The 23,790-nt window shown below is 41.8% G+C and overlaps 1 protein-coding gene across 3 annotated transcripts in view; it reads right to left on the minus strand.

Annotated features, from left to right (window-relative positions):
* Window positions 1-4,302: 4,302 nt before the first annotated feature.
* chrm3a (cholinergic receptor, muscarinic 3a) overlaps window positions 4,303-23,790 on the minus strand; it is a 105,390-nt gene continuing 85,902 nt past the window's right edge. For 2 of the 3 annotated variants that reach the window (XM_035399718.1, XM_035399717.1), the window contains one exon: window positions 4,303-7,654. In XM_035399718.1, the coding sequence (XP_035255609.1) occupies window positions 5,845-7,635 (1,791 nt within the window). In that variant the 5' untranslated portion in view covers window positions 7,636-7,654 and the 3' untranslated portion in view covers window positions 4,303-5,844. Of the gene's footprint in view, window positions 7,655-18,618; window positions 18,758-23,790 lie in introns of those variants that run through there. The other variant, XM_035399716.1, reaches the window with a different exon arrangement.

Genomic DNA, 23,790 nt, shown 5'->3' on the forward strand with positions numbered 1-23,790 from the left:
GTTCAACATTTTTTTTTTACTTTCAGCAAGATAAAAAAAAAAATCAATACACATGATTACCAATTAGCACAACACAAATACACACATAAACATATAAAGTTCACAAAAGAGAACTGGGTTTAATTGGGTATGATATGTGGATATGAATGTGTAATTGACCTATGCCCTCTTTGCTGTTGTTGAGCTCGCACGAGGTTCCAGGTAGCAACGGAGAGTGAGGAACCCCTTTCACTTTTAATCAAAGGCAACACAGTTCAAATGGACAAACACACTAAGGTTACCAACTGATAATAAAAGAGGAATCTCTCCAAACATAATCCCTCTCAATCTCTGCAGTGAACAGCGATAAAAATAGATCTGATCCTTTCATCTTTCTTTATGGATTTATGCAAACATACAGTACCACCCAGGGATAAATATAAGCACATAAACGTCAATGAACAAGCCCACTGCTGGTTCAAACAGAGTGATGCGTCTATTTGCTCTTTCAGCCATTTTATGCTTACTGTAAATGACTGAGATTTACATTACATGCACATGCACATGAATATAATGCACATTTAAAGAGATATAAAATACTACTGTCCATCAGTAAGCCATTACAAATGCAACCATTACATGAAACCTAATAAAAAAAAGAAGCAACACTGTAGAGGTAGAGTACACTGATAATTCATAACAGTACAATGTGGAGACGTGAACTGGTCACACTACATGCAATATGGCTGACAACAGCACCGATGACAAAGCAAAGCCACGGTAGTTTATCTGTACAGCTCAAACAACACCGATATGATCTCTGAATCTGCAGAGAACAAACTACAGACAGAAAATCGTACACTGGCTGCTGTCCAGAGAAGCTATCATGACTGGCTGTTTCCAAGCACATTTCCGTTTATTTAACTGAGCCCAAAATGCCATGAATAATTGATTGTTTCTGTAACGCTAGCACTGCTTTAGCACACTATAGAAACAATAGATCAATACACATTTGTTTAGATTGCAAATGTGTATTCAGTTCTAAAAGCCATTAGCTTCTGGAATGTACAATACATGTTTAAAGTACATGCATAAGGGTGTTCTGAGCTCGTGTTAGTCAGGCCAATTCTTTATTTTATATAAAAATATAATATTTTTCTGGCACAACGCTTGTCCATCTGGTCATATGAAAAAAACATAATTCTGAAATAGCATGAGAAAAGTCATAGAAATGGTGTAAACTACTGTAATAGAATATAATGAGTAAAACTTAGTTCAGTGCAATTAATGAGACTCCAATATCCGAATATCCGATCAACTACATTAACTGTGTTTCATTCAATGGTATTTCTAATTAATAATATTTAACAAGTAATATTTAGCATAAAATTTCACACAAAATCATGACACGTATCACATAAAATGGCGAAAGCAGCTGAACTTACCCCAGGCCTGTCTTCCAAGAACAAAAAAGTTCTTATCACCAACACAGTGTGGAGCTTCAACACAGGTCACATGAACTTTGAGCATAAAGCATCACATGTCTCCTTCAACACCAAAGCCCTTCAGTGATGTCTTCAAAACAGACTGTTATAACTACACAAGCCACTAAAACACAAAATTGAAAAAGCTTTGAAAACAAGTGAAAGGAGAAATGAAAAGAGATAATTTTCCATTACAATATAAATGGAATAGAATCATGATAATACTACAGATTAAGATGATAGAAATATACTGGATACTTACCAAATGGTGAGAAAGTGAGGCCTTGACAGATGGGTGTGCTTGTGTGCGTGTGTGTGTGCCTGCGTATAAAATTGACATCAAAAGTGGTGTGAAAGAATACATTTTGTGGAAAGATCAATTACTGACCTGGTATAATTTTAGGACAAATTGAAATTATATAAATTATGAAAATAAGTTCTACTTATTATTCCAAATCATTACAATATCACTTCTAATTTCTTTATTCTAATGAAATGAGCAAATCAGACTTGAATGGCAACACCATGGATTAAAATGGTACATGTATATCAATACCATGAGCACTGTCACTGTCAGTGCCAACTGATGAATACGTTCATTTCTGATTTAAAAAATTTTTTTTTTTAAACCTATTGCACTGAACTAGTCACTGCTAAATATCACGATATTGACCAATCTCTTGATGTTTCCAAAAGGACAGTTTCCACCACCTCACCCATTACAGTCGCTTCACAAAGGGGAGGAGGCAATACACCCAGGTAGCCAATTCCATCACCCCCTCCACTTACTTCCTTATATATATTTCAGTTTAAAGAAGGGAATTAAAGCACGCCAGTGAGGTATCTGTTTTCCTGCAGTGTGGGGTAATGGGTGAGGATTTCCACAAGCTGAAGCAGTGATTCTTGGGCAGGGCTTCTGAAAAAGGCCATTCATTATGCTTGCATTCCATGGACCTGGAATTTACATAAATCCATCTGGAAAGTTGTACATGTAGATTGATCATTCTACATATGAAATGTCACCCGGATAATGGTGCATGCTGAACAGATACATAAATCAATGCAATTCTGTCTTAAATAATGCAAATGTGATATTACATAATGAAAGTCAATATCGCTGGCCTTTTCATTGTAGTGAGTGGGTCTGGATGATTATGGAGTTCTAATGATTTCAAAATAAAAATGAAAATAGGAATTTGATAAGGTTTATTGCCTTAAAGAAATTCATGAATAAAATATTCCTTTAAAAACATGACCATGGATCACCTGTGGTGGGTCTTGGTGTGTTAAAGAGGCTAAGCTTAATGATCCATTCTGCCACAAACAAGAGCAACTCAGGAACATAAGAGAGAGTCCCACAGCAGTGGTGATCGGGATTTACACAGGCACACTCAATAATGAAACACAACTTCACACTTTCTCAAGTACTTTAGCATCAAAGTCACAACTGTCTTCAGATGATTTACCCCATAAAACTTTTAAACATGTTTAAAATGCTTATTTTGTCAAAATAATGCTAGTTTGTCACATTCATCTGGACACACTGAAAAAAGAACATAACATTATGTACAAGCTGTATATCAGTAAAAATCAGTCCGGGGCATTAGGTGTTTATTAAAATAAATTAACTATTTATATAATTAATATCAATAAATCCACTGTTAAACTGACCATCAATATTTATTTCTGATTGTGCATGTACACGCATGCATGCACGCAGACATGCACACGCGCACACGCACACGCACACGCACACGCACACGCACACGCGCACACGCACACGCACACGCACACACACACACACACACACACACACACACACACACGCACACGCACACACGCACGCACACGCACACACACACACGCACAGTCTCTGCGGTTTAAGCTGTCAGCATCTTCCCTGGTGTGAAGCTTCCCAACATGAAAGCACACACCATCAATTAAAATACACCTGTCAAAAATCGCTTTACTGCTTTGTAGCTACAGGTCCACATACACATAAACCACTGCAGGAGGTAAGTGAAGATAAGAGATGATGTTTCAACATGAAACTTACTCTTCTTACTGCATTATTAAACTACAAATACTGCAAAAAATGGGTGTTTTTGCTGTTGCTAATATTTAAGACCCTGTACAATCTACATCAATGAAAACAATCTACATCAATGATCAAATTTAATTAATGTAGAGACATAATCCAAAATTTATCAAAAGGAATCCCCCTTTGAATTTGAAAGACTGATTTTTGATTATGATCATGTGCAGGAGCATTTATGCACACTATTAGAAATAAAACAGGTTGAAAAAAAATCCCCCAGACAGCACAAGCATACATATTTATGATTATTTCACATAGCTCATATCACATTCATATGATAACCTCTTTAATGTATTTCAAAGACCTGAACAGTACATTAAATGGGTGGTGCGTGTTTGAGTATCAGTAACCGTCCCTTTGTTCTGAATGAGAATGTATGCATGTTCCTGCTCAGTCAGGATTGAAGCCAATCATCCCAGTCATTGGTAGACAGAGACCATGTGTGGAATGGCTAATGGGTGCTTCATTGCTTTATGGAGTTAAAAGTTTATACTTTACACTTGTACACATGAATTACAAGGCGATTACAAGGTGAAGACGCCATTTGGGATCGTGTTTGTGCACACTAACACACTATTATCACTGAGACTCCAGCTTTCACAGGGGAGCACACAGGGAAGGATGTGGTCATTTATTTCCAAGAGAGGGCACTGATAGACTGTGGCACATTTACAAATAAAACCAGGCCAAGAAGGGCGTCAACTTACACTGAGAAAATAAACGTCTTGAATTTTTAGACAGAAGTTTAACTGTCAGGGCTGGATAAAGTAATCAAATGACATTCATTTGTATCCTTTTCTTTAGTTTCTTTTTTTTTGTTGAAAATTATACATTTTTTCTATTTTCCACTCAAATTACAAAATAGTTCTGCCCTATGAACATATTGATGAACATATGCAAGTTTACAGTCCATAGGCTTCAAGAAGGAAATGTCCAAACAATGTATAAATATTCTTTATATATGCATAAAACTTCAGGTACCGAAACAACAATAAGAATACTTGCACTTGTCTAAAACCATGTAAACACCATCTCACAAAAGACAGGTCAGCAACTTTAACAACAGTTCTACATTCACAATGCCGCTCACCACACTGACACAGCCAAAAAAAAAAAAAAAAAAAAGAATAGCAAAGTTCAAAACAACAATATTCATTTAAAAATGCTCAGAAACTTGTTCTCATTTATGCAAATGCATGAATGTGTTTGCCTTCATGATTGGAGTGGGCTGTACCTCACAAATGCACAGTTGGTCAATGTTCCCACACTGAGGGAAAAAGAATAACACTGTAGAAAACAGGATGCTATCAAATCCAACCTAGAAGCACTATGGCCTTAACTTTCAATTATAAGTTGAAATACTGCTTCTTTGTTTGCAGTTAGTTTCACGTTTCTGAAAATCCTGAAAGAATGAGCTGCGCCTGGTCTATGGATTTCACAGATGTTCACTTACCACAGGATTCATTCACAGAGAAGGCCTGTGCATGTATGAGAATGCTGCTGGTGCACACTGGAGACCTGATCTCATGGTTAAAAAGATATAACTGGGGTCTAAACCGGGGTTTAAAATCCCAATGTCAAAGTTCCCCATCCATATACAGATGTTTCTTTTTTTATATAAAAGGGAAACAAATCTGGCAACAAGCTTGTCTGAAATGAATCCAAATATTCAGTAATACTCTGGTACGTGATATAAATATCAAACAAATCTGTTATACATTTTAATTAATTTCCTCCTTAGGTTCTTTACCCAGTTAAAACTCAAAGCTTCCCTCTCTTATGCCCAACAGCAGGTAACAACAGGGAAATTTAGGGGGGGTGGGGGCAGTATTTTCTATAAAAATAACTGTTTACTGACACTACAACAGTGCAGCTCCCATTTGCTTACTTTAAAACCAGCCAGTTCCACTGCAGGGCAGTTGAAACCGCTCACTGTTCCTTTTAAAATATTTATTTCAAATATATTTAAAACAGGTATTTTGTTTTGAGTACAGTGAACACTTGAGTCATCATCCAAAAATGAGGGAAATCCCCTTTGCTGTTGGATTGAATAACTCCCTAGGAAACAGTGGCTCTTCTTTAAGTGGGTAAAGCCCTTTTTCATCAAGAACGATGCCCCACAGACGCAGTCCCCTCAGAAAAAAATAAACGTCTCTCCAACTCAAGCCCTCGCAAGGCTTGGCAGCATCTTGGCGAAGCTGACCCCAGTCGCCCTGTGTGGACAGCGCAGGCCACCGTAGCTCTGCTTTCAGCAGGACCCACCGAGCGCGTTCAGAAGCTCTGCTACGTGGAGTCTCCGGGTATCCTCCTCCGGAAAGTCACGGAGTGCCGCTGGAGGAACAGCTGCTTTCGCCTCTTCCTGCTGTTCCAGCGGCAGAGCAGGATCAGCTTAAAGGTGCTGCGGAAGGTCTTGTTGCACAGGGCGTAGCACATGGGGTTGACCGTGCTGTTGACGTAGCAGAGCCAGTAGCCCAGGGCCCACAGCGTCTGCGGGATGCAGTTGTCACAGAACGCGTTGACCAGCACCATGATATTGTAGGGCGTCCAGGTGATGATGAAGGCGAAGAGGATGGCGCTCAGAGTCTGCGCCGCCTTCTTCTCCTTGACCAGCGACATGCGCTTGCGCTTGGTGATCTGCGTCCGGGTGCGGGCGGCGAAACGCCGGGCCAGCGCCGCGTCCTTGAAGGACATGGGCGCTGACTTGCCGGTCGGGGAGCAGACCTCTCCCGCCGTGTCGGGGGCCCGGACGGCGGGCGCGGCCTGGGCCTTGGAGGGGAAGCGCTGGTGGTAGCCGTCGTTCTGCACCCCGTCCCCGCCCCTGCCCCTGCCCCCGTCCTCCCCGCCCCTGAGGGGGTCCTCCTCGGACGCGTCCAGCTCGTCCGAGGCCGCCAGGCGGGGGCCGATGGCCACGCCCATGCCTGGCGGCTTGATGCCGGGCAGGTTGATGACGATGGAGAAGATGGCGCGGGTCTCGGGGATCTCGTCCTCGTCGGAGGAGGCCGACTGGTCCATGCAGGCGGCGGCGTCGTTGTTGTTCCAGCTGTCGCAGCTGTTGCGGTCCGCCTCCTCGCCGCCGGCTACGCCGGGCCGCCGGGCCCTCTCCGCCAGCCAGAAGGGGAAGCGGCCGACGGCAGCGCCGGCCCGCCTGACCGAGCTCCCGAAGCCCTGCTGCTCGCCCTGGTCGCAGCTGCCGCAGCTGCGCGAGCTGCCCCCCTCCCCCCCCTCGCTGCCCGAGGCCTGCAGCCCCGCCAGCTCCCGCGCGCGGTTCTGCGTCTCCCTGTAGATGCGCCAGTACAGCACGCTCATGATGGTGACGGGCAGGTAGAAGGCGGCGATGGCCGTGCAGAAGGTGATGGTGGGCTCGGTCAGGAACTGGACGTAGCACTTGTGCGGCGGAACCTTCCGCTCCCCCACAAAGTACTGCCAGAACAGGATGGCGGGCGCCCACAGCACGAAGGACACCGCCCAGGCCAGCCCGATCATGACCCCGGCCCGCTTGGTGGTCCTCTTGGCGCGGTACGTGAGCGGCCGCGTGATGGAGAAGTAGCGGTCGAAGCTGATCACCAGCAGGTTCATGACGGACGCGTTGCTGGCCACGTAGTCGATGGCCAGCCACAGGTCGCAGGCCCAGGCTCCCATGGCCCACTGGTCCATTATGATGTAGGCCGTGTAGAGGTTCATAGAAATGACCCCGATTATCAGATCCGCAAAGGCCAGGCTGAGCAGAAAGTAGTTATTCACAGTCTTCAGCTGCTTGTTCACCTTGAACGCCACCAGGACCAGGATGTTCCCTACGATGGTCACCAGCGAGAGGAGGCAGGAGAAGACCCCTATCAGGACCGCCTGCCAGACGGTGTGCCCCCCCAGGGGGTCGTACTCCACCGGCCGGCCCACGCTCTCGTTCCTGCTCGTCAGGTTAGCGCTGGCGTACAGGAAGGACTCGTTGTCGGCCCCGCCCACGTGCTCGGGCCACTGGTCTCCGCGCATGGTGACGGTTTCCCGGTAGACGCTGACTCCCGGCCAGCTGCTGGTCAGATATAAGCTGCGCTCTGTGCTGTTGTAGATCCTGTCCATTGTGGTCTGCTGGCATATTCTGCAAAGAGCACACAGACAGGGGACCTTAGCACGTCGGGAGCTCACACTAGCTGCTGTTTGCAATTCCCATCAGCAGATGGCGCTATTGTCCCATGTAACTAAGTGAACCAAAAAGTTTAACATGGCTGAAACATCCAAAAATAATGCACTTACTAACATTATCATTCAATCATTAGTATTCAGCATCACTATTTTTTCATTTAGATATATATTTATTTATATATATATATTTACATTACATATTTACAAAACGTATTTATTGCAATTTGTAAGCATACTACATTAAAACAAATTTTAGATACAAAATCGAAACTTGTTACGGATATGCTTTGTGTAGTTTTTTTGGGCTAATTAAATAGAAAAATTTTAATTCTGAGAAATATAGATATTTGAGAAAAAATGACAGAGACCAAGTTAAAAAGTGCCAACAGAACACTGATGCACACTTCTCAGTGAAGATGTATGACAATGCAACAGTACTGAAGTACCACATTTACTGCCATTAAATATTCACCATTGACAAAGTGATACAAATACAGAATCCCTCTACAGCTATTCACATAGCATGTACTGTACATTTCATTTCATTATTATCAAAAAAATCTGGATCTAGTCCATCTGGATGGATTACTGGATTGGCCCCAAGAACACTACACGCTGTAACACCACAATACTCTTATACATGTGGAACTATCATGTATAGGTTACATTTTAAATTGCTCCTGAAACATATCCCATCAAACTGACACCTCTGATTTTCTAGCATGTGGGATCTGGCAGTCCAATCACATTCTTCTATTTGTTTATGTAGAATATACCAAAACCTCACAGTCATTCCAACACCATTTCACCATCACAAGGGCACTGAAGGTAAAGCTACTGGCTTTCAACCAAGGGCAGCTGTATTCTGTGTGAATACAGTCCTCTGAACAAAGCAAATGCAGGCCTAGCGATGAGTCTAGCATGGAGTTTGATGTTAAATGGGCTTCTATTGGATGGGGGGGAGGTTTGCTTACACGGGTATCAAATATCTAAATATTTAAGCAAGCAACTTAAAAACTGTCTGGGGTGCACACAAAAGCCCGGATAGGTGTGAAAATGACCCGAGAAGTGTTATAAAGTGAAATTCCACTTCAAGTGCAGCTTGACTGTGCTTCAACAACCTTCAGAGCAAATGGATGGTAAATGGACTGCATTTATATTGTGCTTTTATCCAAAGCGCTTTACAATTGATGCCTCTCATTCACCCTTTCACGCACACACTCACACGCCAAAGGTGAAAGGCTGCCATGTAAGGTGCCAATCAGCTAGTTGGGGTTAGGAGTCTTGCTCAGGGACACTTCGACACACCCAGGGTGGGGGATCGACCCGGCACCCCTCTGACTGCCAGACAACCGCTCTTACCTCCCGAGCTAGAGTGAAGTAATTGGTCTCTTCTACAACTACGCTTTCAGAGCAGTTTCCCCAACACTGACTGTGGCCTAGAGCCTCAGTCCAATACACCACCGCAGACCCAATGAATACTGCATGACTGCTTTTGAGACATCTCAGAAAGCGTATGTGAAAGCTCAACTCACGGTTATGACTGAAGGGCAGTGCTCATTAATAATTCTCCTGCCATTTCATATCACTGTTAGCAGCTGTAAACTAAATTACAGAGGACTCCGTATGTGTGGGCTTAAATAATAATGTTTCGTGCCATTTGATATACTTGTCAAGGGTGCACCAAGTTAGCCAGCTTCACTTTTTGACTCCTAGCAACCATTCTTGGCTACGTAATAACCTGGGTCATTACTGCTTGCATTGTTTTTTGCTCATTTTATATCTGGTGAGAACGCATGCATTACATTCTAGTTTGGTTCAATGCCTCTAAGTATGATTAAACAATTATAAATGTGTTAAAGTGGATATGAACTGGGGAATTAGTGAATTCTTTTAGTAAGAATAATGTAAAATCTTCAATTTTTTAATGAGAAAAATAGTGTAGACACATAATGAGAAATGTGCTCATCTGGAAAAGATGTGAGGATTGTGTGTTTCTGGTACTTCCTGTCACATGGTCTATCTCTCCTAGGACTGCTGAATCATGTGCGCCCTTCTCAGGCATCAGTGAAAGTAGCATTATGAAGCATTCGGTGAGTGCTACTCATTTTTTCCCATTCCAGACTTTTAATGTCTCCATTATCACAAACCCACACCTGTAAAGTAGTTTCATTCGTTACTAATGGCTGACAGGTCATTCATATGTTACTCTCTTTCTCTCTTTCTTTTTAAAGTAGAAGTCATTAGAGATTTAACAGAAGCTCTCCGTCAGGAGGCACATCTCCTTTCTCAAACATAGCTGTGGGCCCCTCGCTCAGCGATGCTGGTATCTGAAGTGGCTTTCAGTTTATATGCTGTCCAGATGGCCATTCCTCACCGCCTCATACACACAAGCCTGGGTTCAATCCACATCTGTCCCCATGCCTAAAGCTTCTGTTTCTTCTTCAGAAACTCCAAATTTACGAGCACAAACGCTAACTCACCAAACTGCGCTTGCGAAGGATCATTTGATCATGAATCAAAAGCGAAGGACAGCTGGACCGAGTCCAGGCTAGTGAAAACGTCTGAAAACGTCAGAGGAAGCAGAACTCCACCCCATCGTCAGTGCAACAGACCTGGCTCAGATCCAAACACGGCATCTCTGAGAATTTTAGATGAAACACATTGCTAACCAAAACATACAGTCACACGAAGGACAAATTTTGTTTGGAACATGCAATGATGAATGTTGACATTGTCAGTAATCTGCAGGAATTTTATTAGCGTCTAAAGGATGAAGGTATTTCAAATAAAGTGTCTGACCCAGGCCTGTATTTTATGTGCCTTATACAGCTCTACCACAGATATTGAAAACAGACTTGTCGTAGTGTAATACAGCAGCTTGTGCTGTACGTGGAGAGGAAGAGGTTAAAATGAAGGTGAGAGCACACAATCTGGGCTGCGATCTGAACCGTCCCGGTTCTGCCGGTTGAAGGCCGTTCTGGACCATTTCCACCGACCCACTCTGCCCGCGGCGACAGGACGCTGTAAATGTTTATCGCGTCGTCGCCCGCACCGCCCGGCTAGGCTGCGCTGTTCATCCCGAGCGCGCTCAGCCTCTGCCAACGCCAGCGGCCATGTTTTGCCCTGGTGCCAGTGACTTTCGCAACATGCGCTTCATTTTTAACCGTTTGTTTTTTTTTGTTTTTTTTCGGTGGAAGTTGTCAGCGAGACTGATGCAAGGTGCCATTGACCCGTAATCCCATTAAAGAGCGTTCTGTTTGATGCCTGTTGGTGTTTATGGTGCTGTGTCATGCTAAATGCCGTATGCTGGCACCTCCTGGCCAGGGCTGCCTGGAAGAAGAGATTTTTATCTTAATTGGACTCCTCCATTGGGATACATAAAAGACAAATAAAGCATGAAAGATTGCAGTGAAGGGAGGCCTTAAACATAAACCCTGTGCAAAGAGGAAGCTACCACAGCTACCAACAGAATCGGTGATGTGCTGCAACCTGTTCTGCGGTTCATAGCTACTTGTAACATTGCAGAACAGAGCTTTGTTCTTGATTATAGTTCCATGACCTGAGTTCTCCTGTCTCTCCCTCACTCAGTCGGTCGCTAGTTCTCCTTTACTGATGCTAATCCGCGAGTCCGGCCTCCTGCTCCTCAGACTCCCTGTCACGCCCGTCACCCTCTCCTCAGCCCCTTCTGTTTTTCCCTATTCTCCCTCCTCTCTGTCTGTCAGATCACTCTGCAGCAGCAGCAGCAGCAGCAGCGGCTCGCTCTCTCTATCTCTCGCTTCTCTGCACTCCTCCATGGTTTCTGTACATCATTACACTTCTTTCTTCTCACTTCCCAAAGTGTGAACTCACTGTCAAAGTAAGACTATTTTTACATTTCGCTGCATAATGCACAGTACTATAATATCAACAGAAATATAATATCAGTAGTACTATAATACCAATAACACGATAATAACAATAGTAAAACTTCACTAATACTATAATAAATAAAATAATTTACAAACAATGATGTGGCTTCACTCTTAAAATCATACACATGTTGACTATCATATACAATCATATACAAATCAAACATACATGTTGACATTAAATAACAACAACAACAACAACAATAATAATAATAATAATAATAATAATAATAATAATAATAATAAATGATGATGACAATGACAATTATTATTATTATTATTATTATTATTATTATTATTAGTATATGTTCTGACTAAATTACTACATGCAGTAACTATATTGGAGAGAATTAATTAAAAAGCTGACTAATGGTGCAGATGTCTGTGATAGAAAGTGCTTCCCCTTTCATTAAGATACTGTAAACTCAGGAATGCTAACACCACTGAAAAGTATCATTCATCAACAGTGACCACAGGGCCAAAAATACCTCAGTTAGCTGAACAGGGATGGTAGGAAGTCATTTCATATGCATTTGGGTTACTCTGCTATTCATGATTCACGTTTGTCATTGCTGTACGTTAACACTGGGAGTGCCCCTCAAATCTTTCACTGATTTAATTTTATAATTCCCAGGTACTGTACATGCACTGTACTTTTTCATTCTGGCAAAGCTGACATTCCCAACCTGTAAATCATACTCAATATTGTGTATGTGATTATGAAGACTGATGTTATGGTTGATGTATATGGATTCTGCTCATACAAAATCTTGCTGGTGGAGGACGAGCACATCTGCTCTCCTTCCTAAAATGGCAGCCTCATTCCATTCTGGAAGCTCCAGCCACCCAGCATATATTCATGAAGATAAGAGGAAGAGACAATACATTTTATTATGTTTGACTGTTTGATTGTTGCAAAGAATTACAGGGCATTGTATTATCCAGTACATACCTTCTTGCAGATTTCTGTCCCAGAATTCACCTCACTTGCCTTCAATATGACAAATGTGTAAAGCTTTGATTAAACTTCAGTATCACAGTAAAAGTTACACTACAAAGCCATTATTCTATCATGTGTTCAATTATGTTTCATACAGGATTACACAAACATCCACACCCTTAAAAGGCTGTGGAACAAATAGCATATTACCCAGACAGACGGAGGAGAAGAAGCACGCTCTCACCAAAGTAAACATGGCAAAAGCCATCCATTTTTTAACATGTGAGAGGGGATATTGTTTAAGATTATGCATCTGCTTGAGAAGCTAGCAGCAATTTCATATCCACGCCGAGCACGAGCTCATGCTAACAGGACATTGTTTTGTTTATCTGTGAGAGACAGTTTCCCTGGAGAGCAGAGCGGGGTCCACACCACTCTCAGCACTGGGAGCCTGTGTGCAGAGTAGCTTTATACAGGAGTCCCCTCGTTACCATACACACCACCACAGCCCTTCCATCCACAGTTGCAAGCAGAAAGCACACTGAATCTTTTTACAGAGAATTAGCCTTAAGTAGTGACCAAGCAGGATGACAGGATACTTCATCTGGATTCAACAGAAAGGAAGATTAGATACTGAAAACATTTGAAATGGACAATAGTAAGTGCTATTTTACTATAATTCTTTCATTCTTTCAGCCATAATTTATAAATATTTTCTGTTCCAAAGTCTGTGATAGTTTATAAAATAGAAATATATCACTACTTCCTGCCACACATCTTAACCTTGTGTTAAAAACAGCAAATCCAACTGTATGAAAAGCACACCCTGAAACATTTTTTCAGTCGACCTATTCATTTTGGCATCAATGCCTTTGCACTCTTTCTTACTATCTGTTCATGAGCTACTGCAATGAAGTGCTACTGAGAGCCACAGATCTATAAATCCCAGATAAATTTTGAATGAGGCATCTATCTCAATAAAGGCCAAGGTTATTGGGTTCAGGACATGAAAATGGAAAAAGAATCAATAGCATCTTTAAAGATTTAGTTTTCAATACACAGTGGCTCCCTTAATGTTTTCTGTCAGATAGTCCACATCTTCTCCCCTTTACCTGAAATTGCACACAAATGGGTCAGACATTTCTAAAGGGGCAGGTATTTGAAATTCCTTTGCACTAATTCAGATAAAACTTCTGAAAGAGATTCCAGGAAGTTGAATAACAAAACAGAATTCATTTATCTGAACACACGCATGTGTTTCCTGTATCACAGGTGATTTCACACAGGTGATTTTACACAAGTGAGTCCAAGATTAACTGGGGACGGTGATGGAAAGTATATTTTTGTAGAACTATCTCAGTCAGAGAGTAAAAGCTGAACTTTTTAACTCATATAAACAGGCCTTGTAGCGTAAGAGCCATGTTATTGTTAAAAAGTGTGTACAGGAAGATTCTCTTATTTTTTTCCTCAGTTAATGCACTTGAAGGAAAACCTACCCTGATGAATTATAGTTAAACAGCACTGCTGTTGAGGTTGGCCAGTGAATAAGTCCCCCCAGCCTAGCACTTTGGCAAAGTGTTTCAAATGTGACCACACAGAACCCAGACACGTTTCTTGAGAGTTCTCCCAGACAGCCCGACCAAATATAGTGAGCTGCACTAAGAGCCCGTGGTCACCTCCCCACAGACGGGCCGTTCCGCTTGAGAGCCCGCCCCCCGAGCAGGACCACCAAGCCTGGAGTTCGCACAAACCTGAGCCCCTCAGGCGTCCAGTCCCACCCACGCCACCACTCTGAAGCCTTTCGTTCAGTCTGTGATGTCAGGGCTGGCCTAGTGCTGACACCTCGGTCCAGTCAGAACAGGCCTGCTGTTCAGGTTTCAGGATCACTGCGTTCTCAGTGCTGGGACCTGTCATATGCGCTAATTAGCAAGGGGATATTTTATGGGAAGAAGGGTGGGGGTGGGGGGTGGGGGGGTTGGGGGGGTCATAACCCCTCTAAGATTACAAAGCAGGCCAAATAACCCAATAATAGAGCATGGTGGTTAGAAGAAGAATTTAATAAACATGGGGGTATAATTAACATACTAATCAGTAGTCTGAAGTATTTTCTCCTCAGAATTAACCATAAACGATTCTTTCACAGCTGTTCTTTAAAAAACAAAAAGAAATAAATTATTTTGGGGGGCATACCCACAGCCCCACATCCCCCTCCAAACCCCCCAACACCACACCCCAAAAGTTCTTGGGGTACATGCAATTCAACCCCCAAATAAGCATTGCCAAATGGTGCTATTTCTTTAAATTCATATTTAAAACTCAACAACAATCACGCTTTGCACATCCTGCCAAACTGTGTGCTTTCAAGTGCCTATTCAGTAAAGTGAGAAGACATCCTCAAAATGTCATCCCTGTTTGTCAGTGCAGGTCAGTCGCTATTTCAAGTGCTGCAGTAATTTAAGAAAACAAGGCGAAACCAAGAACCTTGGAATACTGTAGAACAAATTTGTGTTTCTCCATGTTCTCGACTTATGGAAATGCTATATTTACTTGCTCACTGAATAATTGATGGGTGGCTGGTACTTTGCAGTACTTACAGTAAGACTGTGCTTATTGTACTGCTCAGCCAACTTTTTAATTTTGTTCTACTGATTTTCACTAAGAATGATAAGATCTAAAAGTAAATAATGACAGTGCACACAAGCATGATGAAAGTAAATAAAGCTGTGAGATATATCAGCAATTAAAGTCAGCATATTTACAGCCTGGTACCTGTGATTCTATTGACAAGGCTTACTGGATTAAAACACTTTCATTTTAGTGCCAATTTTCATTACTTACTAGTATTTAAAAGTCAATTAATTGATCACACACCCACACAGACATGCAGAAACACAGACACACACAGATACACACATACTCAATGTAAATCAAACTGAAAATTCAGGCATTTTATTGGACAAGGCCATTTCTATTGCTCGAGCTGAACCAGCTATAGCTAGGATGTCTCAAACCAATACACCCAGAAAAAAACTTAAACTGCGGTCAGTCTCTGATGCGTTCCGACTCAACTCTCCTATTCCACTGAATAACTCTCAGCACCCAAAACAAATTCCTATTCGCTCCTCTGACACGCTTCCTGCATCTTCAAATGTATGCACAAGCAAATTTGTGTGATTGATGTTCATGGATGGTGTGAATGCAGTCTTCCAGGCACATGTGACGCTTCGATTGATTCTTGGTGCCTGAAGCCCATGACTTTGGTCCCTGTAATCCCATTGGTCCTCATCAGGCCAGCTGGGTCAAGGGTGGGGCTACCACAGCCTAATTATCAAAATAAAGAAATGAGCTAGGATCTCTCAATGGGAGCATGATAGCAGAAAGAACATGTTGTATGGGAGGGATTTAGAGAGATGTTGGCACTGCCAAAGTCTGATGGTGGAAAAGCAAACAGGCCAGCAGTCTGAGTCTTTGGCCCTGTGCTTTTGAGCACACACTCAGCGAGCTTCTGGTTAGACTCAACTACAAATGAAGGTGGATATACAGTTACTGCTTAGTAAAAGTGGCTGATTTTTGGACTTGTGTAAATCAATATATTCATTTTTTTTAAGTAATCTTAGTAAAACTACAATTATTCTAGCCTGTATAGGAAAAATATAAAAAAGCAGTAAATATTTCTCAAGGCTGAAGTTTGCCCTTCTGTGAAATAAAGGTTCTGAAAAATCAGATAGAAGTGGATTCCTATCGTTAACCAGCCCTAGGCTTGTTGTTATGCTATATTACTCTATTTTCACCTTACATCCCTTTGAATCCCGACGTGTTTATTAGGAGTTAGGTGGAGGCACTAGGAGGAGTGGGAAAACACAGCTGTTCTGTACCCAGTGCTGCTCAGAGCAGCTTAAATATGTCTGAAACATGATCAGCCTGCATTGCTCAGAACAGCTCAAATACGTTTGAAACATGATCAGCCAGCACTGCTCAGAACAGTTCAAACACGTCTGAAACATGATCAGTCAGCGCTGCTCAGAACAGCTCAAACATGTCTGAAGCATCATGATCAGCCAGCACTGCTCAGAACAGTTTAAGCTGAAACATAGCTCTGTACTGAGACTGATGCATCTGCCAACAAAAGTTCTGGCTGTGTTCATTTTCTAAGAATGTGTTGTGACTCCAGCACCCAAAAAAAATGTTCTAGAGTTTGGAACTCAGTCCAGCACAAAAATTGCTTTTAATGTTTGTTAAAATGAAATGTACATAAAAATCAAACAGTCTCTATTTTTTGTTACACTTCAAATGTGAAATGTATTCCAGGTGACCAGGTTTGCTGGGAAAAAGCTACAGTTTTTATTTAAATTGTTTTGTACCGTCATAGCTGCAAGTTACTGATCACCATGCATTACTATCAAATGTTCGCACATGCATGTTGTAAATTTTGTAGGGTTTTGATTAAAATAAATAATGTAAATGAACAGAGTTGCGACATTGTAAGGTCCTACTGGTCCTACTGTAAGCCTCAATAAAATGAAGAGTAATTCTAGGCCACAGTTAATGTACTGCACTGTAATGTGCACCACTGTACTGTGGTGCACATTACAATAGTGCAGTAACATAGTAAACATTGCCACTGACTTCATATATTTACAAATATTTATGAACATAATTTATGTTTTTCAATACATTCAAAAACACAGGACATGAAATAATATATAATGCAATGGCACTCAACCAAGAATTCACAAATTAATAACAGACATGACTTATGCGCTCGATGTTAAGAAGTCATTTAGATTTTTTTTTTCAGGATTGTGTCTTGGCAGGGAATCTCTTTCTGAGAGCTTTACACGTTTATAGGTGCACTAAAAATATTCAGAATGATTCTGAAAGCAGCACATTTGATTGATGTAGAGACCTAGCAGCAGACCTGTGAGCGTGACCGTGGAGACTTTAGTGCAGAACACCAAGCAACGGTCTGGGAGTGCCGGTGGCGAAAAGGACAGACAGAAACAAAAACAGTGAAAGCGTGCGATGAGATGCCCGCAGGTTTTTGGCCAGCATAACCTGTCTGGAAGAGCTTCTTTCAGTGCAGAAGAAAGCCAGAGCAGAGGCTTTACACGGCTGTGGACAGGTGCACTTCCTTTGGTCATTTCTCTCCATAAACCTCACTTCCTGCCAGAACAAGCGTGGCACACGCCTGTGGACGTGCCGTGGAAGACAGGAGAGCGCGGTCTGCACATGGCCAGGTTCTGAGAGCGTGCCATCGCACCCTGCTCTCCGTGTCACACTGACACACTCCACACTGCTCCAGATATGCTGGCGAGCTGCGTAAAAGGCTTTCTGTGCATAAGTGGCACAAAAGAATTTAAATGAAGTAAATGCCAGCTGCTTACTTTGGCACAGGAAAAGGGGTAGCAGTCCAGTTTATGAGCCTGCAACTAAAATGGCCGCTTTTACACGAAATGGTAGTAAGCGCCATTTGTTCTCTGAATGATCTGGTCACAACAGTGTTGAGTTGGCTTTTTGAAAATATTTATTTGAGCTTCTAACATTAACAAAAAAATAAAAAATAAACAAATATTATCTGTTTAGTGCAAAGACTTTAAAGTAAAGGTAAAGATTTGTAATGGGGCAATAGGGGACTAAATAATATCCATCCAAAATTGACCAATAAGAAGCAGCTACACTCAACCCATCCATCCATAAAGGGCCAAAAAAGCAGCTATGCTCAATCCATCTATTTATTTCCAGTAAATTCTTTACCATGTACAGGAAACTGGTGCATGGTACACTGTAAAACATAAATGCAGTTCTACTAAATTGAATCTCAACTCCCACAAAAAACGTAAAAATCATGACTGAAAAAGAGTAAGGTTAAAGGCTAGTCAGTACCTCATCAGGTTAAGCTGCTCTGGCTCAAGGCAATTTTTTGTTTTTACAATATAAGATTACATCCAGGAGGGAACACCGTCCATCTGACAAACACATGCATGAATGCAATCTCATACACATAGAGACACACACACACACACACACACACACTCACACATAATTAGCTCTTTAAAAATGTCAGCTCACCCAAGATGCCAGACACATTTCGATAATCCCCTGTACTGAAGGAAAATCATTGCAGAGCCATTTAATTACAAATCTGTATTCAATCTTTCTATTTTACTCTCACTCATCCTCTCTGTCTATCCATTCTCTCTCTCCTTCATTCTCTCCCTCTCTCACACTGTTATTTGATCTCTTCCTCACTCGCTCTCCCTCCCTTTCTCTCTCAGTCTCTGGCAGTGTTCGACACATTGCTTTTAGGCATAGGAACATAATGGTAATGGAATAGTGTTTTTTTTCCTCAAGAAAATCCCATTGAGACCCAATGATATTACATTCTACACACATCTACGCCGATCCCTGTATAACCTTCACATACATCTACCTCCATCCCAGCATAACCTCTACACACATCTACCCCATCTCTGTATAACGTTCACGTACATCTACCCCCATCCCTGTTCAACCTCCACACACATCTACCCCATCTCTGTATAACCTTCACGTACATCTACCCAATCCCTGTTTAACCTCTACAAGCATCTACCCCCATACCAGCATAACCTCCGCACACATCTACCCCCATCCCTGTATAACCTCCACACACAGCTACCTCTCCATCCCCGTATAACCTCCACACACCTCTCTTAACACGCAAGGTGAAAGTGAAAGCCCTTCGTGGCGCTTTGGAGCGGGCCCAGGGAGGTGCGGCTAGGCGGACGCACGCTGTAATTGAGGTGAGAGCGGGTGCTGCAGGTCATTACTCCAGAGCAGATTACGGCAGGGGCCAGCGGGGCTGCCGCCGCAGCGCTGACACTGCCCCCTCGGCTCCCCATACATCCCGGCTAAATGGACTTGTCGTCGGAAAGACGGATTCTCTGAGCCCCGCACGCACGCCATCACCTGCGTGCGCTTCTGAAGGTCCCCGGATCCGATTGGACCGGCTCCAGCCAGGTGTTTTCATGTAATAAAGCACTGCTGTCCTTTCATGGTGATAAGATCCATCCCTCCAGCGCTGAAAGCTGTATAGGACTACTAAAGGTCACAGTATAGGATTCATTTATAAAGGGAACACACGCTGCATGTAAAGCCCCTTGGATGGCATGTCACGGTCATGATGCATGTGTATGTATTTGATTAGTGAGAATGGAGGTTCTTCTACATTTTCCTGACGCAAAGGGCCCTATTTTAACCATACTAAAATAATCCCTCACTTAGTCCTTCATGTAGTCTTCATTTCCAGTGCCATTAACATCAAAAAAATCCAAATATTACAATGAGATGCGCTCACAGTTTGGGGGGAAAAAAACATAACTGCCTTTCCCAGGAAATCTATTTCGGGGCAAGGCAGTGGCACAGGAAAGGCTTTTGCTATCTCAAGATTTCAACAGAGCAAAACAGCACTTTGAACAAAATTAAAGACAGAAAATGACGCAGACACATGTGCACTCAACAGTAAAAGGGCCGTGAGGAACAGAGATAACCTGCCTGGCCAAGTATGGCGCAGAATCAGAATATCACAGTTTGAGGAGCCATTTTCGTGGGAAAGGCTTTAATACGCATTATCTCCAAACAGCAAATTTCCAATCACTGGCTGCCAGAGATGCACTGTGTTATGAGACCATTTGGACTGTGAATGTTTGTGTTTCTGATGTCTGGATGGATCAGGCGATGCATTAAAATGCAGCCTTCATTTTACGAGAAGCAACATGTGCCTCTGGCCAAAAAACAAACAAACAAACAATCAAACAACAAATAACACACTGAATTACATTCTAAACCCACCGCAGACATGGGGTTTACAAAGGTTTGCCATTTACAGCATCATTGAGCTTCACGCTACACAAATTAGTGAAGATAAACATCACAAAACACAAAACAATAGCGGCACATTTTTTAATATATATGTGTTACGGCTTTTATTTTGTATCCTTATAGTAGGGTTGAATTACTTTGAGATTATATGGCATATTCTGGATTTAGACAGATGTTACAGTGCAGTCTGTAAGTATTTGGACAGTGATAAAGCTGTCACATTCACTACTTGGTTGTTAAGCCTTTGCATTCTATAACAGTCTGAAGTCTATGACCCATAGATAGCAGCAGACACTGGGCACCTTCCAGGCCTGTACTGCAGCCTGGTGTGGTCTTCTCTTTGTTTTAGTCTTTGGCGCATCTATGTGTACATCCTGGAGAGTGTTCATGGTCTGCTTGACTGCTGAAAAGGGGTTATTCTTCACAAGTGAAAGTATTCTTCGGTCATCCACTACAGTGTTCTTGCTTCTTGTACTAAACAGGTGATTTTGACAAACCCAAAGTGTTGGCTATGTGTCGGATCAATTTATTATGATTTTTGCACCCCATAATGGCCTGCTTGACTAACATTGATTCTTTGGTCCTCAAGTTAAGAGAGAGCAGTATTTGACTCCAAATGCAAATTCCACACCTAGAATCAACTCTAGACATTTTGTTAGCTTTCTCTTGCATGAATTCATGATGCAAAAGCGCACAGCTGGCCAAAACGCAGCTGAGAAGCCAACTGTCCAGTGGGGATCGTGTATAAAAAGGGCTGCAGTTCCTACACGGTTCACCCGATACGGATGAAAATGCCAGAAAATTAAAGCTGACAACTGTTTCATTTCAAAGCCATTGTATTGGACTAGAGAGCCAAAACAACACAAATTGTGTTATAGTCACAATACGTACAAACTGCACTGTAGATACACAGATGATGTATCCAGAAGAAGAACATTTCTAACATTGCTGTTAAAATGTTTCACTTCCAGGTCAGAGAATGTGCTGCTCTTGGAGACCTCAGAAGGAAGCAGCACCCAGAAGCCCCCTCTCTCCCTGATGAATGTGTAATTACAGGGCCAGGATGACTCAGCTCGGCAGTACTTCAGGCCATTACAGGCTGCAGCCATGTCTCTGTGCTCCATAAAAGCACATCACTTCTGAGCCTGTCCCTCTGACCTCTGCGTCTCCTGAGTGACAGATCCACGCTGGTGTCACATTCCTCAAATATTGCCCGAAAAAGAACTTTTATTCCAGACAAATGTCACTCTAGACCAGTGTTTAGCCCGAGGACTCTCTCTCTCTCTCTCTCTGCTCTTTTGAATACAGATATTATGCCTTTCAGTTAAAATCTTGGATGTCCTTCACAGTAAATTAGCTTTGCTATTGGGCAGCAACATAAAAGACGGTACTTAAATGTAGCCTGTTTTTTAAAAATAAAAACTATCAAACATATTTCTATGTTGAACTGGCAATTGGATCAAAACTAAAAAATAAAAAATAAAAAAAAACACAAGAAATCTTATAATGCATGTATGTTATCACAAAAGATTGTGAATATTAACAGCACATACTGGTGCAACAGGCTCCACACCTTAAAGTCCTATCAAATGATTGGCTGGTGGTTATTTCCATGGCAGTGCAGCGCAGGGAAGTATGTTCATTTTGCCCAGTGGTGTAATTGGCTATAGAATAAACACAGCATTTAAAATCAATAAACCTTTTGGCTGCTTCACAGAGCAGACTGTTTCCATCCCAGTAAACAGGCTGCAAATCACTCATCACAACAAACGCACTGATTAAACATTTGCCTTCATTAAGACTGTCTTTTTTCATTTTGTGCTATGGGACTGGTGAGTGGAATTAGCCCTGTCATTTGCTTTAACATAAAACATCACCCATCCCATTATTTTATGCCCAGAGTTGTTGGTTATAAAACAATGGGCATGGAGAATTAATTTGGCATTTCTATTTCTAAACCTCTAAGGACTGGCATCACACCTTCAGGATAGCCAAGAAGAAGAAGGAACAGTTTGTTTGTTCCCATTTTTTATATTACTTATTTATTTTTTGTTTTGTTTTTGTTCAGGTTCAAAGTAAAGTGGAACAAAGTGATACAAAAGAGTCTTCATTCCTAACAAGCCGACCAATTTCAGGTCTGCCAGACTCCTGCCTGTGCCATTTCAGGGAGGTAAAATTGAAAAATCAGTAGCACTGATTCAAGTCAAAATTTATGAATTGGTCCAAGGGCAAAATGTAAAAAAAATTTAAAAATGATAAAATCAAAATAAAAATCTACCCAAATCTTTTGCAAATGTTCTCATAAGGGAACTTCACAAGGGAAAATGAAAATAAGTTCAATGGGAGAGTATAGAAAGGCAAGAGACAAAGAGGTATCAGTTATTGTTGTGTTAAAAATAGCATGAGCAGTATACATGCCTTTATTCTGAGTGTTCATTCAAAAACAATTAACAACCTAAAGAGCTCTTTATCTTGCTGTTAGGGGGCCATTCAATTCCAAGTGCATATGCGTGCTGTTACCCTGACCAATTCAGCAGTTTACTGCCAGTGATATGGGGAGGAATGGTATTCAGTGGCGTACTGTGGTGTGAGTAAACTGCAGTAATGGGAATTTATACTGCAAAACATACAAATAAAGAGCTGCTCACATTCAGAGCTAATCCATTTTTCCAAGAGATCAAAAACTAAATTCAGTTGTGCTTTATGACTTTGCGCAAGATACTGTGTGCTATGATACTGACTATTTTCTGTTTTATCATATATGTGCAGCGCTAAAAACAAATACTTTTTAAAATATTAATCTTATCTTTTTTTTTTGTTTTTGTTTACAGAAACAATTAAATAATAATATAAATGTGCAGTTGGCTTTGTTTTGAGAAAGCCATCTGGTACCTGAGAATTAATTAGCTCAGCAAAAATTCTGTCACAAGTGATTAAATGTCAGAAACTCTCTCGTTGAAATGTTGAATGTGTCCCACCTACTGTACATGACCTGAGAGTGGAATCAACGCTACGACTGACTGAACTGTAGTAGGCAGAGATTCTGTTTTTCAAAATGAAATGCCTCTAACCTTTTTCTATTTAATGTTCCCACATTTAATGGAAGGTGAAAAACAAACACAAAATAACCTGTGAGTTTTTTTTTTCATATTTTGTTGTGTAATTTATTTTCTCTGTCTTCAGTTCATCTCTGCTCTGCCAGCTGAAAAGAGCAGGATGTCAGCAGCCAGCGAAGGTTCCCTCACATCTTTGTGTCTTCACAGTAATGACATCCTCAATTAGAAAACCCTGTTTTTTTCCTGTAAAGCACACTGATATCCTTAGTGGTATAGTGATATATTATCAAATGACCATAGTGGTATGGATTATAAAATGTAAAAA

The sequence above is a fragment of the Anguilla anguilla genome, chromosome 18 (assembly GCF_013347855.1).
Source record: "Anguilla anguilla isolate fAngAng1 chromosome 18, fAngAng1.pri, whole genome shotgun sequence".
NCBI classification, from domain to species: Eukaryota; Metazoa; Chordata; class Actinopteri; order Anguilliformes; family Anguillidae; genus Anguilla; species Anguilla anguilla.